The 22,538-nt window shown below is 38.1% G+C and overlaps 1 protein-coding gene across 3 annotated transcripts; it reads left to right on the top strand.

The window, feature by feature from the left end:
* The first annotated feature begins 36 nt into the window (after positions 1 to 36).
* On the top strand, positions 37 to 22,121 carry LOC113133948 (ADAMTS-like protein 2). Of its 3 annotated transcripts, none has more exons than XM_026313022.1 (19): positions 37 to 175; positions 6,235 to 6,324; positions 6,648 to 6,751; positions 9,967 to 10,042; positions 10,194 to 10,296; positions 10,731 to 10,876; positions 11,091 to 11,214; positions 12,427 to 12,507; positions 12,770 to 12,945; positions 13,086 to 13,500; positions 14,395 to 14,746; positions 15,081 to 15,181; positions 15,747 to 15,873; positions 18,266 to 18,479; positions 18,878 to 19,033; positions 19,168 to 19,338; positions 19,494 to 19,670; positions 20,048 to 20,201; positions 20,375 to 22,121. In XM_026313022.1, the coding sequence occupies exons 1-19, from the start codon at positions 83 to 85 to the stop codon at positions 20,521 to 20,523; spliced, it is 3,009 nt and encodes a 1,002-aa protein (XP_026168807.1). In that variant the 5' UTR covers positions 37 to 82; the 3' UTR covers positions 20,524 to 22,121. The 3 variants fall into 3 exon arrangements, with proteins under 3 accessions (XP_026168807.1, XP_026168808.1, XP_026168806.1); XM_026313023.1 differs by having other exon boundaries at positions 15,744 to 15,873; positions 20,378 to 22,121; XM_026313021.1 differs by having other exon boundaries at positions 15,744 to 15,873.
* The last annotated feature ends 417 nt before the right edge of the window (positions 22,122 to 22,538 follow it).

Here is a 22,538-nt window from a genome sequence, read left to right as displayed (position 1 = left end):
AGGAGGGCAGGATGAGAGGAGTGAGGACGGAGACGGAGGTAAGGGGAGGGGAAGTGTTGTCGCTCCGTGACATGAATGAACCATGTTCGGTAACGGAGGCTTAGCTCTCCCGGTTTGCTCCTTTCTCCTGCTACATCTCCCGGTTCTCCCGTTAAGGAGCAAGTGGCCCATTAAGGTAAGTAGCTCGCAGAGCAGCCGTTCACCTCGCAACGGCCGTTTGACTTGAAGCCTTGGAGGCGGACTGAGTGGTTTGCTCCAGGGGAGAGTAGTTCACGTTACTTCTCTAGTCTGTCAGCTTCATGACTCTGTAGACCACTGTTTAGTTTTCAGCTTCATTATCGGAGCCATTTTTCAGTTCGTTAATTAGCCTGGCTCAGCAACGATAGCGTTACTGTATGAGCTAAAATCCGGGCTTCGAAAAAAGACAGTGTAGTTAGCTAGCTGTTAATCAAATGCGGAATGTCACTGGTCCTTCGGCGAACCTCCTCGAAAAGTCAGTACTGTCTAATAGTGAGGTATTGTGGGATGCTTGGCTGCATGTTGCGTTAGGAATGAACCCCACTGTAAGATGTGTTTAAGACACGACACACAGCATTGAAATGATATAAATTATATGTATTATGAATGGCGTGTCTTTTTTCCAAACGTTCTTACAGAGTAACCTGTCATAGTGTGTGGCCTGTCTTAACCCTAAACCAAAACCCTTTCTGACGGAGGTCGACTTTTGGACTGCAGTATTAACTTGCATATTTGCTTATAATAGTTTAAAAACAGCAGCTTTGTTACACTTGATCATTTTGAATGATGGGTCTTGCGGAAACAATGCTTGCAGTTTTTCTGTTCATGTTTCAGTTAACCTAGTTAATTCAGATCAGGACGGGGCTGTGCAGCATTTTTTCAGATGTGATGAAAATTCCTTATCCACTTTTAAAGGATTCAAAACTATCGATATCGACATCCGTTTTGAATCCTCTATTGAATGTTTGTGTATTGTTTAAAATTTTCCATTTATTTTACTCAGTATAGTGCCAAACAATTTTAATCTCATTGATTTACAATGTATATAACATAATATGTAATTATCTAGCTCTTTGTAAAACGCAATTGATTTCCACTGTGAGTTAAGGACTAATCGCCATTAAAGTAAGTAAAAATAATCCTACTCTTGAAATTTTAAATCTTTTAAATGAATCACTGTTTCTGAAGCATTATGCACTTTATTTTACCTGAAGACAAATTAATTGCCCTACATCATCACAGAGTCTGACAGTTTACAGAATGTGTCATAACACAAGTTCTTACTTTAAAATGCTAAATGGTACGTAAATATTTAACCATAGCATTTGTGGTTTTGTTGACTTGTGGACTTGTTGACTGGAGTGTTTAGGTCAGTCTGTCATGTTTGTTAATACCACCACTGAGTTATCATGTGTTTGTATACATCTTTTTGTAAAGAAGGAAGAGTGACTTAACTGAGGCTGTGTGAGGGATTCAATAAGGGTTTCATTGGCAGCAAAGTCTAATCAACCTGGATGTTTTACTAACTTGGAACTAACCACTGGAACCCATCTTGTATTCAGATAAACATTTTTTTTGTGCTGTACTTTCTGTACCTCTCTAACCTCATATTTGTTGTTTGTGTAAGAAATATATGCTTCACTCCTCTAAGAACTTAGGAAGTGTAGCGTCTTTATTATTAGAAAAAAAAACCTTCCTGCTGAGGCCTACTCTTAAGTTGGACAGTAGTTATGTCTGATTGTAACTTACATAAATTACAGTGTAATTGGATGAGTGACTACACACTGGGGAATTTTGATAGGCTAGCTGTTTGTAACTGCTTACAAAACGAATTATTTATTTTTTATTGATGTTTTGGTTCACATAAAGTACTTCACCGTTTTATTGATTTTTATCCTTGCTAATGACAGTAAAGGCAATGTTTTAAACTGCACAACGTGTTGTGGAAAAAAAAAATCAGTATGTGGCTAAGCATAACAGTATTTAGTAATTTAGTCTCTCAAATAGACAGCAACTGCCAGGGAAGCCATCATGTCTTTGAACTAATATTCGAAGGTTACATCACTGACAGACCATTTGGCTATACTGGCAAATGAGCTGCTTGATTGCCTGTGTGACCAAAAGGCTTACATAGACTGTAGAAAGAAGACAACATGGTGATAGTGTGCTGCTGCCAGCCCAGCAGGGTGATTTGGGGTCTCATGGTTGAAACTCTAAACAAATGCGTTACCAAAGGCTGTGCAAACAATTGTTTACAGACCCTTTTCTCAGCTGTCTAAACCATAAACACTGTTTGCTTTCTAGCCACGTGAATGGACTAAACAGAGCTGATAAAATTCACCGTTGTTGTCTGGTTAGCAGTGAGTTTATCATTCTGGCCAAAGAAACTAAAGAATTGATTAGAAAAATATATGCATACTCTTTAGTGTATATAATTTACTACACATAGAAATAATGATAGCAGTAATATAAAAGGAAAGTTGTGGACTGCATTTTACAACTGACATATCTGTTATGTTTTTGGCAAAGATTATTCGAAGACATTGCCTTCCAGTAGCAACAGTTAAGTAATGTGAAAAAAAAAAGTTTTATTTAACCATTAAGTAGGCAAGGCAAGTTTATTTGTATAGCACAGTTCATACACAGACTTAATTCAAAGTGCTTTACAGTTATGAAAGACAAGTTAAAAGTACATAGGCAAAAATTAAAATAAAAAAACAGAAAAATTGGATTTTAAATAGAATAAATCATTAACTTAAAATTAAATAGAAGAGAATGAGTGCAGACAAAACACTTTCAGTTGTCATATTCATAGGTAAAAAGAAAAGTTTTTTACCTCTGAAGAGTCCAAGATGGTTTGTATGGCAACATGTCAGAGATGTACTGTAGAGTCATGAAGAGAGAGCAGTGCAGTATTAAAGTCTATTCTCTAAGCGACAGGAAGCCAGTGCAGAGATCTGAGAACAGGAATGGAATTTAATAATACTTAATACCCACTTGCCGCTTAGCAATCCTAATTTTATAACTAAGGAATGTTGCTCAAGTAAAATTAACACTGCTCAGTTTTAGAGACGTCAGTATTATCACATATGTAATCGTGTCCTTGAACCTGGACTAATGCATGCAATGATAGCAATATTTGGGTTAAGATCTGTTGATAATATATCAGCTGATATTAGACTGTAAAACATATAAATATATTGATGAGAACCCTTACATTTTGTTATTTAGTAGGTGTGTTCAATTTGTGTTCTGAGCAGGACATTTTACATGTGAAAAATAAATTTATAATTTTTAGCAGTCATGTAAATATATTGTATAGATGTACCTGGGATAACCTAATATTGACTTATAATGTCAACCCCGTCAGACTATTCAGTTGTCCATAGTTCCAAATTGTTTAGAAACTTGCTGCTGGATTTAAACTTTTTTTTATTTGAATTTTTTAACACTGGTTGTTAATTATTTAACATTGTAATATAAGGTCAGCTGACCTTTTCATTTAGTCACTGACAATGATAAGGTACTTGCACTGATGGGTCATCGATTAAAACAGAAAGTTGACTTCTCAGATGAACCACCTGATGTCATCCATTAAAACACTTTGACTGCCATAGCTTTCACAGTAAGCACCTATTCCTGTCTAATTATGGCTCACAAATGGCTCACACAAATATTCAAACACACACTACAGTGGTGTGTATGTTTATGTGTTGTATTAGCCAGAGGGTAATCTGACAGAGTAAGGAGCTTGTGTAGGCTTGTTTAGGGCCTCGTTGAGACAGCTCAGCTCTGGGAGTTTGAGCCTTGATGTGTATGTGTGTTTTTCAGTGTAGAAATAAAAAAAATCCCGCTTGATGGAGCCTTTTAATTGAGATGAAGCACATTTTATTCTTCTGATGTTGTGACTCGTGTTTAATTTACATGTAGTATATTTGTTAGTTGTCCTAATGTTTGTGTCACAATAACAAATATTTTGCACCTTCAAAGTTGAGAATGTTCTCACCTCTGTACACTGTAATGTATTTTATTTTGTATGTTTTTGTAGTTGTATATCTACACTGACCAAAATTATAAACACAACACTTTTGTTTTTGCCCCCATTTTTCATGAGCTGAACTCAAAGATCTAAGATTTTTTCTATGTACACAAAAGGCCTATTTCTCTCAAATATTGTTCACAAATCTGTCTAAACCTGTGTTAGTGAGCACTTCAGCTTTGCCGAGATAATCCATCCATCTCACTGTGGCATATCAAGATGCTGATTAGACAAGCATATGATTATTGCCTAGGTGTGCCTTAGGCTGGCCACAATAAGAGGCCACTGTAAAATGTGCAGTTTTATCACACAGCACAATGCCACAAATGTTGCCCGTGAATTGAATGTTCATTTCTCTGCCATAAACCGTCTCCAAAGGCGTTTCAGAGAATTTAGCAGTACATCCAACCGGCCTCACAACCGCAGACCATGTGTAACCACACCAGCCCTTCACCTGCACCTCCTCCTGGACAGCTGCTGCAACAATCGGTTTGCATAACCAAAGAATTTCAGCACAAACTGTCAGAAACCGTCTCAGGGAAGCTCATCTGCATGCTCGTCGTCCTCATTGTGGTCTCGACCTGATTGCAGTTCGTCGTCGTAACCGACTTGAGTGGGCAAATGCTCACATTCGATGGTGTCTGGCACTTTGGAAAGGTGACAACAGGTATGGCGTCGTATGGATGAGCAGTTTGCTGATGACAACGTTGTGGGTCGAGTGGCCCATGGTGGTGGTGGGGTTATGGAATGGGCAGGTATATGTTATGGACAGCAAACACAGGTGCATTTTATTCATGGAATTTTGAATGCACAGAGATACTGTGACGATATCCTGAGGCCCATTGTTGTGCCATTCATCCATGACCATCACCTCATGTTGGAAAGAATATTTCAGAGAAATAGGCCTTTTGTGTACATAGAATATGTCTTAGATCTTTGAGTTCAGCTCATGAAAAATGTTGCATTTATAATTTTGGTCAGTGTACTAGTAAAAAGACAGTGGTTTGCAGGAATAATTCTTTGCACACAGCACATTTTGGCAAATAGCAGCCACCTTCTTAAACACATTTAGAGTCAAATATGAGAGGAATAATTTAACCAAAATGCAGCTGAGCAGCTGGCAGTGCCATTTTTGTATGTGCTAAAAAGCTGAAAATAACAATATAGTTCTTGTCAAAGCCCAAATATTTTTTTTATAAGTTTGTGAAATAGAAACATATTACAGTATATTTTCCCTCAAGTAGCTACTCATGTAGACACTGTAGAGAGATAAATAGAGTACTATTAATCCCCAAGGGAATATTGTGGAATACAGGTTAAATTTCATACTTAACTTCAGAGTGAAGTTAAGGGTGAGAACCAAACGCAGAGGCAGAGCCATGTCAGGTGTGAGTTTGCAGGTTTATTTAAACATAAAAACGAGAGGCTAAAACACTGATGCCAATACAAATAACTAAGAGGGGAAATGCAAAACAAGAAAGCAAAAAGCATTGCACACAGAAAAGTCCATGAATCAAAACACTACTGGTAACCTGGTTTAATTGTTGGAGTGTTGAGTCCAGGAGTGGTGAAAAGGCACATGGTGATGATGATGAACCACTGCAAGAATGATAACCGGATGAAACAAGTGACTGACTGACGCAGACACAGGAATGACATGCAGCCCATAACATGCAACAAACATGTAGCCATGATCTGGCAGAGGGCACAAACCCCAGGCAAATTCAATAAGATACAATAAGATTCAATAAGGTGTGGCAGTTGATAGTCATGACCAAGGACAAAGAGGAAATAAACAAACACACAACAAAGGAAGACTCTGGCTGGGAATGAGAGTTCAGTAGAATACTGATCTTGCCAGTGCTATCACAACGCCACAAAGGCATTCTAGTGTAGTGGTCAGCAATTGGAACATTTACATGGTTAGGGTAAGTTTCTTTCACCTGTGTATTTCAAGAGTTCAACTGAATTGAGATTTCTTTATATGAGGCATCCATTGATACGTAGCCCAATACGTATCAATAGGATTACTATTGCAACAACACATCATCAGTAGGGTAAAACTAACCTGTCTCACGACGGTCTAAACCCAGCTCACGTTCCCTATTAGTGGGAACCCTATTACATGTGTTCCATTTTAATGTTAATGTCTTATGTATGTGGTGTGTGTTTGCCAGGACAGAAGTGAAGAAAGGGTAGAGCAGTATAACCTCCCTCTACAACCACACAGCCATGATAGCCTGAATGTTAAACAGACAGGCAACAAGGTACTGTAATTACACATTTGCACTCTTTTTAATGTTTCAGTATTTTACTTTTGTATTGTAAATGATTAAGATGTGTAACATTATAACACTATGGCAAAGATGCACACAACATGCTGGGGATTTCAGAATTCCAGCAACCTGTCACTGTCACAGGGTTTTCCACTTCTGTATTCTTTCTGATGTATGAAGACTGCTTAATATTTAGGGCAATTTTAAAAGTGCTCTTTAACTTAGTTTCGTATGTTGAACCTGTCCCTAATTGAAATGACACACTTGTTTGGTTTGCATTTTTCTGACTGTTGTCCTGTACGGTTTTCTCCCAGGACGAGGTGTTTCAGTGGTGGGGGGAGTGGTCCAGTTGGTCCTCTTGTTCCAGAAGCTGTGGAGGAGGTGTGAGGAGTCAGGAGAGACACTGTCTCATACAGAGGTAGTGTGTTTAAAAAATTATATGGTTGCACACATGTAGGTGAAACATGATTTTACGTTACGCTCCTATCCCAAAATCTTTGTCAGGTTCACTATTGAAGGGGTTATAAATTCAAGTGTAATGTCAGAGTACAAGCACATCTGCATGTGACTGTCTATGGTGGTTCAAACCAGGGACAGTTTGATTTTCAAACGTCAAATCCAGGAAAAGAAATTCCTTTCCTAATATTGGAACAACTGCTCTTTACCACTGGACAGTTACTTTCATGGGGGTTTGGTCATGCAGTCTGCAAGTATTTTGTAGACTTGGAGAAGGTTTATTCAAGTTTCAAATAGTAGAGTTCAAGTATTTTAGGGCCTTGTTCAATAGTGAGGGTAGAATGTAGTATGGGACCAACAGGCAGTATGGAGTGTCAGTAATGTAGGCATTATACTTGGCTGATTGTATTGCATTGTATGAGTTCATACAACTATTTCCTTTATTCTATTCATAAAATTACTGATGCTTTTCTTGGTTCAACATTTTTGCAGTCCATAGAGCATGTACACTACTGAAACTCCAACTGAGCAGGCCGGCTGGCCTCGTATTGGTTCCCCAATACATGAAATTTATAGAAATATAAATATCCTAAGACTCTCTTAGGGTTTCCTTGTGATACTGGGACCAGTGGATCTAATTCTGATCATAAAAGAGTCATGTCACAGTGTTTATGACACTCAAAATGTATTTACCATTTTACAGCCTCTTGTTTTCCAGTGATGTCTATGAGAAAAATGCTTGTTGGGCCAGTGTGCGTCATGTGGTGAATGCAAAAGTTGCAGTAATTTACTTTGGCTACTGTGCCAAAAATGCTTAATAGCCCAGCGGAGGCTTGGGTAAGATACATAGAGTATTTACAGAATGTGGGTGAATCCCCTCTGTCAAACTTGTGGAGGTTTCTGTCAACCAAGTTTAACTCCATTCTGCCTTTAATGTTGGCTCTCTCTCTCCCCTTCTCCTATCCTTCTTTTTTCTTACTTCTGTTCTTGTTCATGTCCTTCTCTTTTTCTTCTTTTATGTCTGCCCCTTTTAATCCTCATTCAATTTTTTCACCCTTTTGTCATTTCCACTTTTTTAACCTTTCTCTTGCTTCCTTCGCCTACTTCCTCTTCTTTTCTTCTCTCTCCTCTTCCTCTCTGGTCCTCTCCTCATCACCTTCTTCCGATTAGGTGTGACACTCTCACATAGTGACCTTCCACTCAACTCTTCCTGCTGTCTCTCCTAATTTACTGTCTAAACAGTGTAGGAAGAAGGGCTGAAGAATAAGGGACACAGATAGACTATTTTTGTGTGTCTGTATGTGGGTGGGTGAGGGTGCAGTTAACATGATAATGAAAGACACATGCAATAACTCCATGTTGGAGTTCTTTAGGTCCTCCCCAACACACACATACAGAATTAGAATCATATTGAACATAAATTACAGCAGTCCGACAGATTGTTCTTGGTACAACTGCTGCAGGCACATGTTACTTGTGAAATTTTGCAAAGCTTTGAAGTGTTGAGGCTCTTGTGATGTGTTTCCATCAGCTGGTTTCAAGTAAATAAATGGGCCTTACTCCTGCACTGTCACAAAATCCAAGTTCTTTCTCTTCTTCAGAATCAGCTAATGTTGATCACATCTCATGTTTCCTCTAAAAACATAAACCTAGGCACTTGATAGTATGGTCACACAGCTACGTACAGTAGAAAACTAAAGACAATAGCTATATCAGGTATCACAGTTTTACTGTGGTGAGAGTTTTCACTTTTAAACTAGGCAAAGTTTAATATCCATGTTACTACACCTAAAGTAGACCCATTAGCTGTTACTGTTTATTGATTGATTGATTAATTGATTGATTGTGTTTTGGGGAAATTTTGCAGTCACATTTTGATTTCTCTGTTGAGCTGTCAGTCATTATAGATGTAGTATTGGGACAGTAGCAGATGACCTATTGTTAATACTTGGGGCCACATTAACATGTTTTTTGCCCACCTGCTAACACCTTTTATAGTTTATTAGAAAGTTTGTATTAGAAAAAGTGTTTTAGACACCTGGTTCTCATCATTCATAATATACATTTGGAGCCCTGTTTGGATGCACCACTCTCCTGTTTTTTTTTTTTTTTGGTCTCAGCCAACTCCTGAGAAAACTTTTGGGTGCTAAATTGTGAAGGTGCTAAATGCTCCATTATATGACCACCAGTCCACTGGTTTTTGTCTGGGTATAATGTAGTTACCTGAGGGTTTGTCAGAACGTATTCACTGAAAACATCTGCCCCTATCCTTCCCTGTGTTTTCTATCTCTCTTGCTTCGTCAATGAACTGGGGAGCTGATAACTGATAAAAGTAGTCTAGAAATTGTGTGTGGATCAATATAGGTTGTGCTTACAGTATATCTCTTTAGGTCAGAAAAGTGGTTCAGTAGTGGTTTTTTGAGAAAGAAAGGCACTTCACAAGGGACTCTCTGAAGTTGTGAAACAGTCACCAAAAATGGAAGTGACGGTAATAAATTTCAGGGTAGTTAGTGGTTTGTGGATAGAATAGAAGACAGTAATGGAGATACCTTTAGCATTATTCAGTATATAGCATTTTGAATGGGTTGTGTGAGTTTTTGTCAAGTGCCTGAAAAGTTTACATAAGTACTGTGTGCTCATAGTAGCGGCTGCTCTAGCTTCTCATTACAGAGACAAACTTACCTTTTTATGAGTGATAAATGTCATCAAATCACTGCTTATACTACAAAGAAATAGGAATGCATGACTTATGAGTCACATAAGTCTGTATGGCCATAACAGTAATTCTTGCTTTTCTTTTCATCGCATTGTGTTCATACATTTCCAAACACCAACTAAGCCTCAGCTGTTCAATAGGCAGTGTAGAGGCATTGTTGGCGGGTCCCATGTTAAAGCAAGAGCATTCCTTATTAAACATCAACTGTTCTTACACAGTGTTTGACAGAGTTTTAAATGGCAGGAGAGAGTTAAGTCACTACCTCACATCTTTCCTGTGTATGGACTCCTACACTGTGTGGACTGGTGAAGAAAAGACGTTCACATGGAATAGGTTCCCAGCCCCTCTCTCTGATGTAATGTTGCTTACTGCTGAATGTGATGCTGAGGGGTCATGCATTTTGTCTGTTGTACATGTAATACATTTTATTAACTACAAAGTGTATTCTGTCTCTTTCCCAGGCTATCCACCACCCAGAATGTAAACAGCTCATATTGTATTGGCTCTCCTAAGCAGTACCAGCTCTGTCCAAACCAGGTATGATGATACACTGCTATTGATACTAAGGATAACCTGAAAATAGCACATACTGACATTTGTCAAGTTTGAATTGTCGTTTAATCTATAGGTATACTTTTCTGTGCTTTGTGTCTGTGTGTGTTTGCTTCTATGTATCTGTGTTTTCCAGCCCTGTCCCAGCTCCAGTGTTAGTTTTAAACAGCACCAGTGTTCACAATTCAACTCTAAAGCCTTTGGGAGAAGATACTACCAGTGGATACCTCTATACCCAGGTATAATTTCTATGAGACTTTCTTTCATCTGCCTCCCAAGTCCCAATATTTAGATATTTAGCTAACAAAATCACTGGAAAGCAAACTGCGTTGGTGTGGGCTGTAGTTATTTACACTGAACATGACAGCTTACAACTTGCATGTTGCTCCTTCTTGAATAAATAGAAGTAAATTGTTGCAAAATTGTCAAATGAGTATCTGGTAATAATTGTTGTGTTTGCATACAGGGAGTATTTCAGTTTTACTAAGTCCAACATTTACAGAAGTTTTTGGATCTGTCATTCATTTTTAGTTAAAGCTGCACTAAGCAGTTGTGGACTTAGGCAATTCCAAATTAAAACAGATGTAACATTTTTTGTATTTTATAGACTATTACATATAAATCATATAAATATGAAGTAAATATCTTTAAAAATATGTATTTTCCTGTGTAGCTGATTACATCAGCATCTCCAATAAGCCCTGTGACCTGCAGTGTACAACAATCAGTGGTGAGCGACAGCTGCTAGTTCCTGCCCATGATGGTACCTTCTGTCGTGACACAAAATACCAAGGAGTTTGCATAGAGGGAGTATGTCAGGTAATCAATGCAGTGATTGTGATTTAATATTTTTCCTCTTTTAGAATATCCAAAATGTATTAAATATATTCAGTGCTGTGAAATTATGTTTTCTATTATTTTAAAGCCAGTGTTTCTTGGTGAGTTTCTTGTTGGTGAGAATAATGGACTGACTGGATGAATGAAGCCTCTAAATAAATAACAAACCTGTTTTTTAAGTTCTCTTCTTCTGCAGCCTGTAGGTTGTGATGGAGAGCTGTATAGCACTAAGACAGTAGACACATGTGGAGTATGTGGAGGCAATGGGACGTCATGCCAACGCATCTCTGGATCATACAGGAAGGCACTCACACAGTTAGGTAACACACACACACAAACACATGTGGACAGATGTGGACCCAAGTATAAGTTACAATTAAAATCAATTTATCTGGTGGTGGATTTGATTATACTGCCACAGTAAAACAGAATATTCTCAATCCACATTTAAATTCTGACATTGTTTTTGTATTAACTCTTGTGTTATCTATGCATGCAGATTGTTCTGTTTTGATCTGTGCACAGAGGTATTTCAGAAGTAAACTCTGAGTAGATCTCACTCAATCTAAAATGTCCATAAAAGGTTATCACATCCAATACTGTAATTTTATCATGGCAACAAATAAATAAAGAGCAGAAACTCATTTTAATCCAGTAAAGCTAGAAATGTGGCAGTTTGCTGGAGAAAAGAGTGAATTAAAATAACAAAAATATCATTTTTTTCAGTATAGTCCATTTTCAGTTTCATTATTTTGCAGACTTGAATTTCCCTAACAACAATCCTACTGTTGACACAAGAATTTGTTAACCTCATGGGGGCAACAAATTAAAAGGCTACTAGATGCTACAGCCAAGATTCTTTTCTTTTCCATGATGTAAGCATCCTAAAATTAATGCATTTTGGTATTGTATCACCATGGAAGTGGAAGAAGTTATCACTAAGCCTTTCTGGAATACCCTCCTGGTTTTGAGACATGAGATACAGTATCTCACAGAAGTGAGTACACCCCTCACATTTTTGTAAATAGTTTATCATATCTTTTCATGTGACAACACTGAAGAAATGACACTTTGCTACAATGTAAAGTAGTGAGTGTACAGCTTCTATAACAGTATAAATTTGCTCTCCCCTCAAAATAACTCAACACACAGCCATTAATGTCTAAACCGCTGGCAACAAAAGTGAGTACACCCCTAAGTGAAAATGTCCAAATTGGGCCCAAAGTGTCAATATTTTGTGTGACCACCATTATTTTCCAGCACTGCCATAACCCTCTTGGGCATGAAGTTCACCAGAGCCATCATCAGGTGAAACATATTTCACTTTGTCTGATACTTTTGTCTAGATATCAGTTTCAGTGCTTCTGGAGAAGGTGAAATAAAATTAACCTGTTCCACATATGTGCCCATGTTGTGTCATTGACATTTAACCATGTTAGTGTTTGTCTTTTGTTTCATTTGTGACACTCTTTTCTTACATATTTCACATTAGCGAGTCAGACCTGTGTTTAAAGTCGTATATTTGTCATCAGGCTATGTGTTCATCACAAACATCCCACCTGGAGCCACAGACATACAGATCATAGAGAGACACAAGTCTGAGAACATCCTGGGTGAGAACCTACAACTTCTTTAAGGTCAATATAAAGAGTATACAATTAACTGATCTAAATAAACATTTAAAGCACTCTGTAACAGTGGTTCTAGGATGTTTTATATTGTAATATTTTTAGTCTGTCAATACAAGATAAAAACCAGCAGCTATATTGCAGGAACCACAATAATGGAAATTAGTAATCATGTCAATATGGATTCTGACCCAATTGTAATTATCACTGACTTAGTCCCATCCCCTGATGTTTCCCTCCTATCTAGCCCTGTCAGATGAAGCTGGTCATTTCTTCTTCAATGGAAATACTGTGTTTGACAATCCTCAAAACTTCCGTGTGGCGGGTACAGTGTTTAAATACCGACGTCCAAGCAATGTGTTCTCTGATGGGCTGGAATACATCATTGCCCAGGGACCAGTACTGCAGGGCCTTAATATTATGGTAGTACACACACAGACATGCATTCCAACACACATTTAGTTTGTGCACTTAAAGTTTTACATATTTGGTAAAACAAGATTATGTTTTATACCAGTAGAAAGTGGTAAATCAGTATCAGTGTTATTTTTATGTGTATGTAGTACTACAACTTGAATGGGAAGCACCCCCACATCACATATGAATACACCATCCCCCTGAAGTCTTATAACCTCACTGCTGCAGAAGGCATCACCACAGGCTCTGCCCACTCTCTTCGCAACTTCACCTATAATGAGGTCAATGAGGATGTCAGAGTGGATCAAGTTATGTTATCAAACCACAGCAGAGGGCATATGGCATCTGTGCATCCTTTCAACACCCAGCTAGGAGCTACTGACCAGTCAGACATCCAGCTAGAGGAAGAAGAAGAGGAGGAGAAAGCGGTGTGGAAGATCCTGACACCCAGTCCTCCACCGCAAGTGGATAAATTGATCTACAAGCAGGCTGATGTCACCAGTCATGTATTCAGCCACAATGATGTGGAAGAGCAGGGACCTCCAGCACCATCTAGCTACCGTGAGTCTGAGATGTGTCTCTCTTGTAATCAGGCTTTTTACTTTTTTAAATTAAAAACAAATTTAGAAGTTGCTACTATACAATATATTGATGCTAGCTGACAATCAATGACAGTTTTGATAATTTCATAAATGTTTAAAACCTAAAATAATAATGTGGTTAACAGCTTTTCAGAAACAATGATTAACCTCTTATGTCTGCATAATTTCACAGCAATGCACACTGTAGTTTTAATGGGTTTCTGCATATTGATATTTGATCGATAGTTGATGATGTGTCGTTATGATTTATTTATTTTAAAGAACTGTCAACCGAACTACTGTATTGAATGATCCTTTTTTATTTGTCATGATTTGATTTGTCCTGAACCAATTGGAATTTGTGAAACTACACATTTTTAGACTGGAGAAACTTTTTCATAGCTCTTAGAACCTTTGGAGGAAGTTTGTGTGTCCGCACCCCAGGAACTGAGAGCTCTAATAACTCTTAAAATGCTATTTGTGGGACTTTTTTAGCTCCTAGCAATTACTTTTCAGTACAATAGCAACCACAAGTGATGGTAGTTTATGGTAGCATTGTTGAATGTTGTGCAGAGGTGACGTTGCTGTGCCAACAATCAGCTGGCTTACTTTACTTCAACCTTACTACTGGCAGGGTGTATGCAAACAATCACTGGTATAATTGTCCATTTTCCAGATTTGAAACTTAATCCATTTGATACCAGTGCTTTCAGACAATAATCCCATTTAGACTGCCTAAACAGCACTTGTTTTAGAGCATATAGCATTAACATTAGCAAAATGTTCAGTTATGTTGTTTCTTTCGAGCCACGTAGTGCTACCAGGCTTATTAATAGGTTGTATTTGTAATGTTTTTGATTTTCTGTCCATTAAGGGAGTTCCTCAAACTTGATCGATGAGCCATCATTAATTCATTCTGCATCCCTACCTGACGAGACCCCCTATCTGCTACTGGAGGATCTACAACACAACCAGACAGATGCGAACACATACACTGTTAAACACACACTTAATGATACTAATTCACATTTGGAAATATCGGCCTCTGCAGACAAAGAAACACATACAGGCATGCTGCTGGATATTCACTCAGATATGCTCACAGTTACCGAAACACATTCTGTTAAACTCATGGAAACAGAGCCTGGCACACACTCAGACTCATATACTGCTATTATGGTACAGCTGTCACAGGTGTCTGCAGTCCAGGCAGCCAACACAGAAAGGTATGAGGAAATATTCTGTAGCTAAGATATTTTGCTAAAAAACCATGATACCATGGGGCTCAATTACTGCACATTTATGCTAAATATGATGTTCAGTGTCTTGAATCTTTAATGCTTATTTTATGAAAATTAAAATCAGTTCTGTGATTTTGTATCCACCCCATTTTAATAATTGTGCAAACGTTTGCTACAGTTTGAGTTGTTTTTAATGTAACCTAATTTACATAATTTGCCTCTTTTGTAGCCACAGTAATTGTTACTTCAGTGGGTATTTATAAAATGAACTGGAAAAAGATTAGGTGTCAGAAAAGCATTTATCTGTCTCTCTCTCTAGCAATGACTTTGATGTGGGTCTAGACCCAGATATTAGTCTGGCAGACATGTATCGCTGGAAGGTTTCTGCTTATGCGCCGTGCAGCTCAACCTGTACAACAGGTAAATGCACTTGCTATATGCAAGTACATCAATATGATAACCACATTTATCAAATGTGGAATTTCTGATAATTCAGGATGTGAAATTTTGTTTACCATGACCATAGAAAATATTTGTATTTGACTTGCTGATATAGCAGATCCAATATATTAATATTGCATATCAGGACTTTTCAGGTGGTGTCCCAGAACATAGTATAAACGTTGGTTTGAAACTACTGAAAGTATTTAATAGGTTAAACTGACTAGGACAGTTTTACCACTGCTCCTTTTTTTTCCTCTGGTAAACATGCCCGGTCTTGTTGTAATAGAATGGTGATGCATCAAGAGGGGTCCTAACAAAGAACATAGTAGACTAGTGTTTTTGCCAATTGTTTTTCTTATTACTGTCGTGCATTATCACCTTATTACCTGTAATAATCTGTAAAGTTCTTCTTGTTCCTGTTCATTTTCATCTTCTTATAATATACACAAAGAACTATACATGCATTGTGTGCGTTATAGATCTAAAGTAAAAGTATGTCAGCAGTCTGTATATACTCTATTAACACTATGTGTATTAGCAGGTATCACTACTAGCTATGCATTGTGTGTTCGGTATGACGGTACTGAAGTTGATGACAGTTACTGTGACTCGCTGACCAGGCCAGAGCCCACACATGAATTCTGCACTGGAAAGGAATGTCCTCCAAGGTACTGGCTTTACCACTTGACACAAACTAGACATAATATGGTTGTTAAATTTCTCATAGAGATCAGAAAAACATACATTTGAGATGATACCCTCTGAATTTGGAAAGTAACATTTAAAGTTGCACGACATAGGCATGCTTGAATCTGATAGAACCTGAAACTCTTAGGCAAAATCAAGCAAGTGTTAAGAGAAAAACTAAATAAATCTAATCAAAGTACAAACCAAAGAATAGGGCGGTCAATTTTCAATTCAATTCAAGTCAATTCAGTTTTATTTGTATAGCACCAAATCACAGTTACAATCATCTCAAAGTACTTGAATAAAACAAAAACAAACAAATCCCTTATGAGCGAGCACTTGGCTGTGGAGAGGAAAAACTCCCTTTAACGGAAGAAAAAACCTCCAGCAGAACCAGGCGCACCACAAGTAGACCTGCACTCTGAGAGCGAAGTGGTCTATTGGGATAATATGGTACTATGAGGTCTTTCAGGTATGAAGGAGCTTGATCATGAAAGGATTTGTATGTGAGAAGAAGGATTTTAAATTCTATTCTGGATTTTACAGGGAGCCAATGAAGAGAAGCCAATATAGGAGAAATAAGATCTCTCTTGCTAGTTCCTGTCAGGACTCTGGCTGCAGCATTCTGGATGTTGTTTTCACAACTTTCAAAATTTGAAATTTAGATATCAGCATGATCAATGGCATTCATGTCCAGAAATATAATAGAAATCATGAGTTGTTTCTAAAATCAAAGCCCTGATTTATTTTTATAAAAGTTCTACATGCTGTTGTGTGTGTAAAACACACTGATTTGTCCCATATCAGCTTACCTTCTGTGTACATGGTTCCACAGTTTCATAGTCTGCAAAGTGACAGGATCAGTCATGGTTCAGCTGTAAATTGCACTGGGCCTTATGTTGAAAAAAGTTAAACAATTCTTAAATGGCAAATATGACAGAGAATTTGTGGCATTCACTAATTTTCTTGTATTTAAATTTTTTTTACATGATATTCATCAGTAGTCCAAACTTGTCATGCAAGTCAAAAAAATGGCTTTTCTTCACAGGGTGGAAAATACTTGCTAAAATATGTATACATGTAGTAATTGGAAGAAAAATACATGTAGTAATTGGAAGAAAAATACTGCTTCTCTTCCGTCTCTCACTCAGTGTCATCCTCTTTTGCAGCAGACACTAGGCTCTTATATTTAAGTGACTGGTGTCCCCATGACTCCTTGGTGTAATTGTCATGAACCATTTTGCTTTACAGAGATGTTTCCAGAAAAAGCTATAAGTTTATCCAGTCATATGTTTGAGGGTAAAGCCCATGTCCCATTAGCTCTGTCAGGGCAATTGTTTTTAATGTTAGTAAAGGTCCAAACTGCATATGGCTAAACTGGTGACTTGTTCTACAAATTACTGCATTGATTTGTGGACTGTGGTGCTGACAATGCCAAATTTATATTACCTTTTAAAGGTGTAATGTGTAATTTTTAGACAGATCAAATAGCGGAAATGGAATATAGTATTCATAAATATGTTCCCATTAGTCTGCAAACAGCAGAAAATACAAACTTTGCATTTTTGTACTCTTAGAATGAGCGTTTAAATCTACCTAGGGAGTGGGTCGTACTTTCACAGAGGTAGACATGTGAATCTGCTATGTTTCTACAGCAGCCCAAAACAGACAAACTTGCTCTAGACAGGGAATTGTGTTTTGTTTTCAAGGTGATGGCCACCGTACCCTCCCTCGTGTCTGAAAAATTAGGGGTGGGGTGTGAGGAGGGGTCAAAAGATTGCATTCTGTAATCTCACCACTAGATGTTGCTAAATCTTTCACATTTTACATATTGCACCTTTAACATTGGTGAAAGTAACTTAGTCCATGTACTCAAATACTATTCTTAAGTACTACAACTATAGTCAGTAAATACTGTATTTCTGTTTTCTGCTACTTCATATGTTGACTTCAGTCCATTTCAGGGGATAATGTGCATTTACTTCACTGCATTTATTTTATAACTGTAGTTACTAGTTAAATTATCAGTTTTATAATAAAAAGTATATATAGTAAATAATAAAATAAAAAAAATAAATAATCCTAAACTTTAGTGATCCTCAATAAGAAATTCACAGGCTACCCTGCTGTATTTAAAATAACTTAAATTAGAAGCAAATATATAACTTAACATTAACTAGCTCCACCCTTACCAATTGCAACATTAAATTGACAAACACAATAATGTGATGCAATTAAATGCAACACAGACAACATTCATTCAAGTTAAACTGGTATTGTCTTTTTTTTCTATAAACAGGAACATATTCCACCATGAAATGAAATTAATTTTCAGTGAAGACCTTACTAAATACACATCTCTCCACTTTTCAGATGGGAGACCAGTGGTTGGAGTGCGTGCTCTCGAACCTGTGGTGAGGGTGTTCAGTACCGCATTGTGCGCTGTTGGAAGATGCTGTCACCTGGTCTCGACTCCTCTGTTTATGATTCGCTGTGTCTGTCACATGACCTGCACAAACCAGCCAGCAGAAAGGTCTGCCTTGGTCAGAGCTGTGGGCCACAGTGGGAGGTGGCTGAGTGGTCAGAGGTAACCACATGCTACAGCTCTGTTGTTGAATGTAACTAGTATTGTCATTTACCAAAATTAAAATTTTTGCAATTGCAATTGTATTTCATACTTTTTTAGCATTCTAAGGATGGATTGATTATAATATTATGACTTGTCACCGTGCTAGTGTCCATGGGAAGTGGGGCATTATGCTTTAATGCTGGTGTCTGTCATTCTGACTCTGTTACCATGTGACCCTGTAGATGCATTTTTGTGAAGTTGAAAACTCAGGAAATGTGCATCTACATACCACATACCTCTAAATACTGCTTTTGAAAATGATAGACAATCATACTAATAATAGGAGGGGTAATAAATATCAGTGCAGAGTAGTATAATCAATACCAACATGTTAAAGATGATGCTGTGTTTGTTAGTGCTCTGCGCGTTGTGGCTCTCGGGGTGTTCAGACTCGGGAAGTTCGTTGTTCCTCAGCAACAAGACTGTGCAATAAGTCCTCTCAGCCAATAGAAAGCCAGGAATGTGGAGGCCCACCCTGTGACAGAAGATGGACAGTTTCTGACTGGGGACCTGTGAGTTTAACAACACACACAGCTTCATCATTGTGTGCATACACACTGAACAATTACTGCACCAAGCATTCTAACATTTCTCATTTAAAATGTAGTTTTTACATTTCATTGAAAAAATTCTCTATCGTGGCCAGTGCTCAGGTGTTTGTGGAGAGGGAAGGATGGTGCGTGCTGTAATGTGTCGATCATCAGGTGGGGTGGTAATGTCAGAGGAGCAGTGTGACCAGTCACTGCGCCCATTGGCCATCTACCCCTGTGGCGACAGGGACTGTCCCCCCCATTGGGTCGAACAGGAATGGCAACAGGTAAACATTTAGAGCCAGTCCGTGTAAGTGGACTTCAGTTTTGAGAGGTCTTGGGCAGAGTATGTTTTGGCTGGTGCTGGCTAGAACATGTGACTGTTTAAGAAAATAGCAAAATCAGAGTTTTTTTTTTTTTTTCTCCTCTGTGGGTGTACCAGTGTAATGCTACATGTGGCCGTGGTGTCCGCCAGCGTCAGGTGGTGTGTGCTGGACTGGAAGGTGGTGTGTTCAAAGAGTTTCCAGACAGTATCTGTGACCAAACTAACAGACCAGAGACTAGCTCCGCCTGCTTCCAAAGACCCTGCTCAAAATGGTTCACTACATCATGGTCCCAGGTAACTAATCTCAAGCCAGGCTGTTTGTGTAAATTCCTCTAAGTTCAAAATGTAGAATCCATTTCAGCCATCAAATTCCAGCAACACGAAATAGACAGACTATTTTTTTTCTCTAGTGATGAAATGTCTTGCTGTGTTGTAACATAAGTTCTTGAGATTGTAGCAGGTATAATGTTACCAAAGTTTTATTAGTAATGCATTACATTATTGTGTTACAGCTAAAAAGTTATATATTACTGTAATGGTATTACTTTTGTAATGGATTACTCCCAACACTGTTTGTAGGTGCACCTGTATTTGAACTGGGTGTCTTTAAATATGGTCATCAATAATATGTAGAGAAAAATTACAAGCCCTGTTGTGTCATGCCCTCACAGTGCAGTAAGACCTGTGGGAATGGGGTCCAGGTTCGAGAAGTCAAGTGTTACCAGGGCGAGGAACTGATAACCAGGGGCCACAGCTGTGACTCTGCCCTCAAGCCAAAAGGCAGACAAAGCTGTGAAATCCAGAGCTGTCCAACAGACACACCAGGTACAAAAACTGATAGTGTGTAGGCATTTAGTAAAGCTGATACAGCATTTGAGTACACTTTCAGCTCCTTTAGTGAAGGGTAGATTAACTCCTAGCTATACCACTATAGTGCACTTGAAATTTGGCAGTTAACACAATTAAGACATTTTTCATCTTTCTTTGTGTTTATCCAGCAGCAGCCCCAGCAGCATCAGTAGCAATAGATGACTCCTGCCTAGACAAGACAACGGCAAATTGTGCCCTGGTGCTAAAGGTGAAACTGTGTTCCCATTGGTACTACAGAAAAGCTTGCTGCCAGTCCTGTAAGGCACCACGGCCCTGAAGTCTCAACCATAACCTCTCACCTTAACCACTCAATACCAACTACTGGTACCAAAGTTCACACTATATTCTTAATGGTGCTACACAGAGACCTGCTGCTAGCAACGGGTGGCCTTTGGACATCAACATCTACCTTATTATTCTATCACTGATGTCAAAGGTTAACATGTGATCACTGCCTTCTACTTGCCAATGTTATCCCTTTGTTCTTGTTCCCTCCTAGAATTGCTCCTGAAAGTAAATAGCCTTTTTTCTTTTTAACCAAAGTACTATCATCACTACTGACTCCTATTGTTTCCTGTAAGAATCAACAGTTAAGTTGTTTTGCAGACACAGGACAATCCTCGCTTTGTAGCAACTTGATGTTTACCTTCAGTACTGAAAGCTTACTGACACCTTCGCCTAACACTGCCTACTTCTGGTCTACTCCAACTGACAGACACCCTGACCATTTAGTCAACATGCTACTAGTTCTATTCATTGACCACCTCCTCCCCAGACAATGTGAAAATACACTAGGATTGCTGTTATCTGTCACTGCAAAACAAAAGCAGCAAACCAGTCTTTTAATAATCCTTCTTTCTTCGCTTTTTATGTCTTCATTTATAAGGGTTAGGAAACCCTTCCCTATGTGGATCACTTTTAAAGGTGATGGTCCATATACTAAATGTCTATAATCTATCCATTCCCATACTTCTCACAATGTACTAAAATAGTTGCACCAAAAGCATATGAAAGCCCCAAGGCAGGTGTATTGTTACTGTGGTAACAAACCATCACAGACTAAACCATAGACCATCTCAGCATTGGTCTAGTTGTGTCCTGTTATCCAAATACAGCACTCCATGGTTTGGTCATGCAGAACAGCTGGTGCCATATTGGTTTGTAGCTCCTGCTCTTTTTTCTGCCAGTGACCACATCACAGCTCCAAAATAGCAGCACTCCTTATAATACATCTAGAAGACACTCAAAATAAACTGAGATGAAGTAGAAATAAAGTAATTTCCACTTGCTTTTTTACAACTGCAACATCAAGAGGGGCAGTGGTCCATGGTAATTAAACTAAAATCTATTTGGTTTTAAATACATTTTAAGTATAATGTTGCAAATATAATAGTGAAAATAGTTATACTAACACACTGCTGCAGTACTTGGATGATATATATTAACAATACATCAACAAAAGGGCACTCATTCACAACAAATAAAGTCTGATACATGTTTCTATGGGCTTCACATAAGGGAATGTGCATGGGAGTCAATCAGATCCGTTCATGTGTCTCCACTTGAGTGTACTACTTGTATAATGGTTCACTTGTTGAGAATAGGGAGATGTGAGTGTTGACTTCTCTGGAAGCAACTTATGGTTACCCATAATAAACAGGTCAAGTTGGAAGTAAATAGAAATGCACCAGAATTTACTATTTTGCACCACAAAATAGTATAGTGCAAATACAGCAACAGCTGAGAGAGGAGTGTGGTACTGGGCCAACATGGCCACCAGTGGAAATTGCTGGGGCCAAATTTTCCAATGATGGTCATTGTCTCTCCCAGTGTTGTTTACCTGTTACTACATTGCCCACAGAGCTACTGCTGCTATTTTTGTTTACTGTATCACACAAAGAATAAAATATCAGCTTTTCAAGTCAAGTCAAGTCAACTTTATTTATAAAGCACTTTACATACAGCAACCACCGACCAAAGTGCTGAACATAAGAAAAATCCAACTAGAATAAAATACAATAACAAGAATTGAAATACTAAAAATAATTAATATTAATAATAATTAATCAATATTAATAGTAATTAAAATAGTTAATAAATAATAAAATAAATTAAAACATATAGCCACAACTAAACATGAGTATAAACAACAACTCATGCTGGATCAAAAGCCAAGGAGAATAGGTGGGTCTTAAGAGCAGATTTAAAAATGGGCAGTGAAGAGGCCTGTCTGATGTGGAATGGCAATGAATTCCAGAGTTTAGGAGCTGCAACGGAAAAAGTCCTATCCCC

Source organism: Mastacembelus armatus, chromosome 17, assembly GCF_900324485.2.
Source record: "Mastacembelus armatus chromosome 17, fMasArm1.2, whole genome shotgun sequence".
NCBI lineage: Eukaryota > Metazoa > Chordata > Actinopteri > Synbranchiformes > Mastacembelidae > Mastacembelus > Mastacembelus armatus.
The sequence above is the reverse complement of the archived record's forward strand: the minus strand, read 5'-3'. Positions and strand labels throughout refer to the sequence as shown.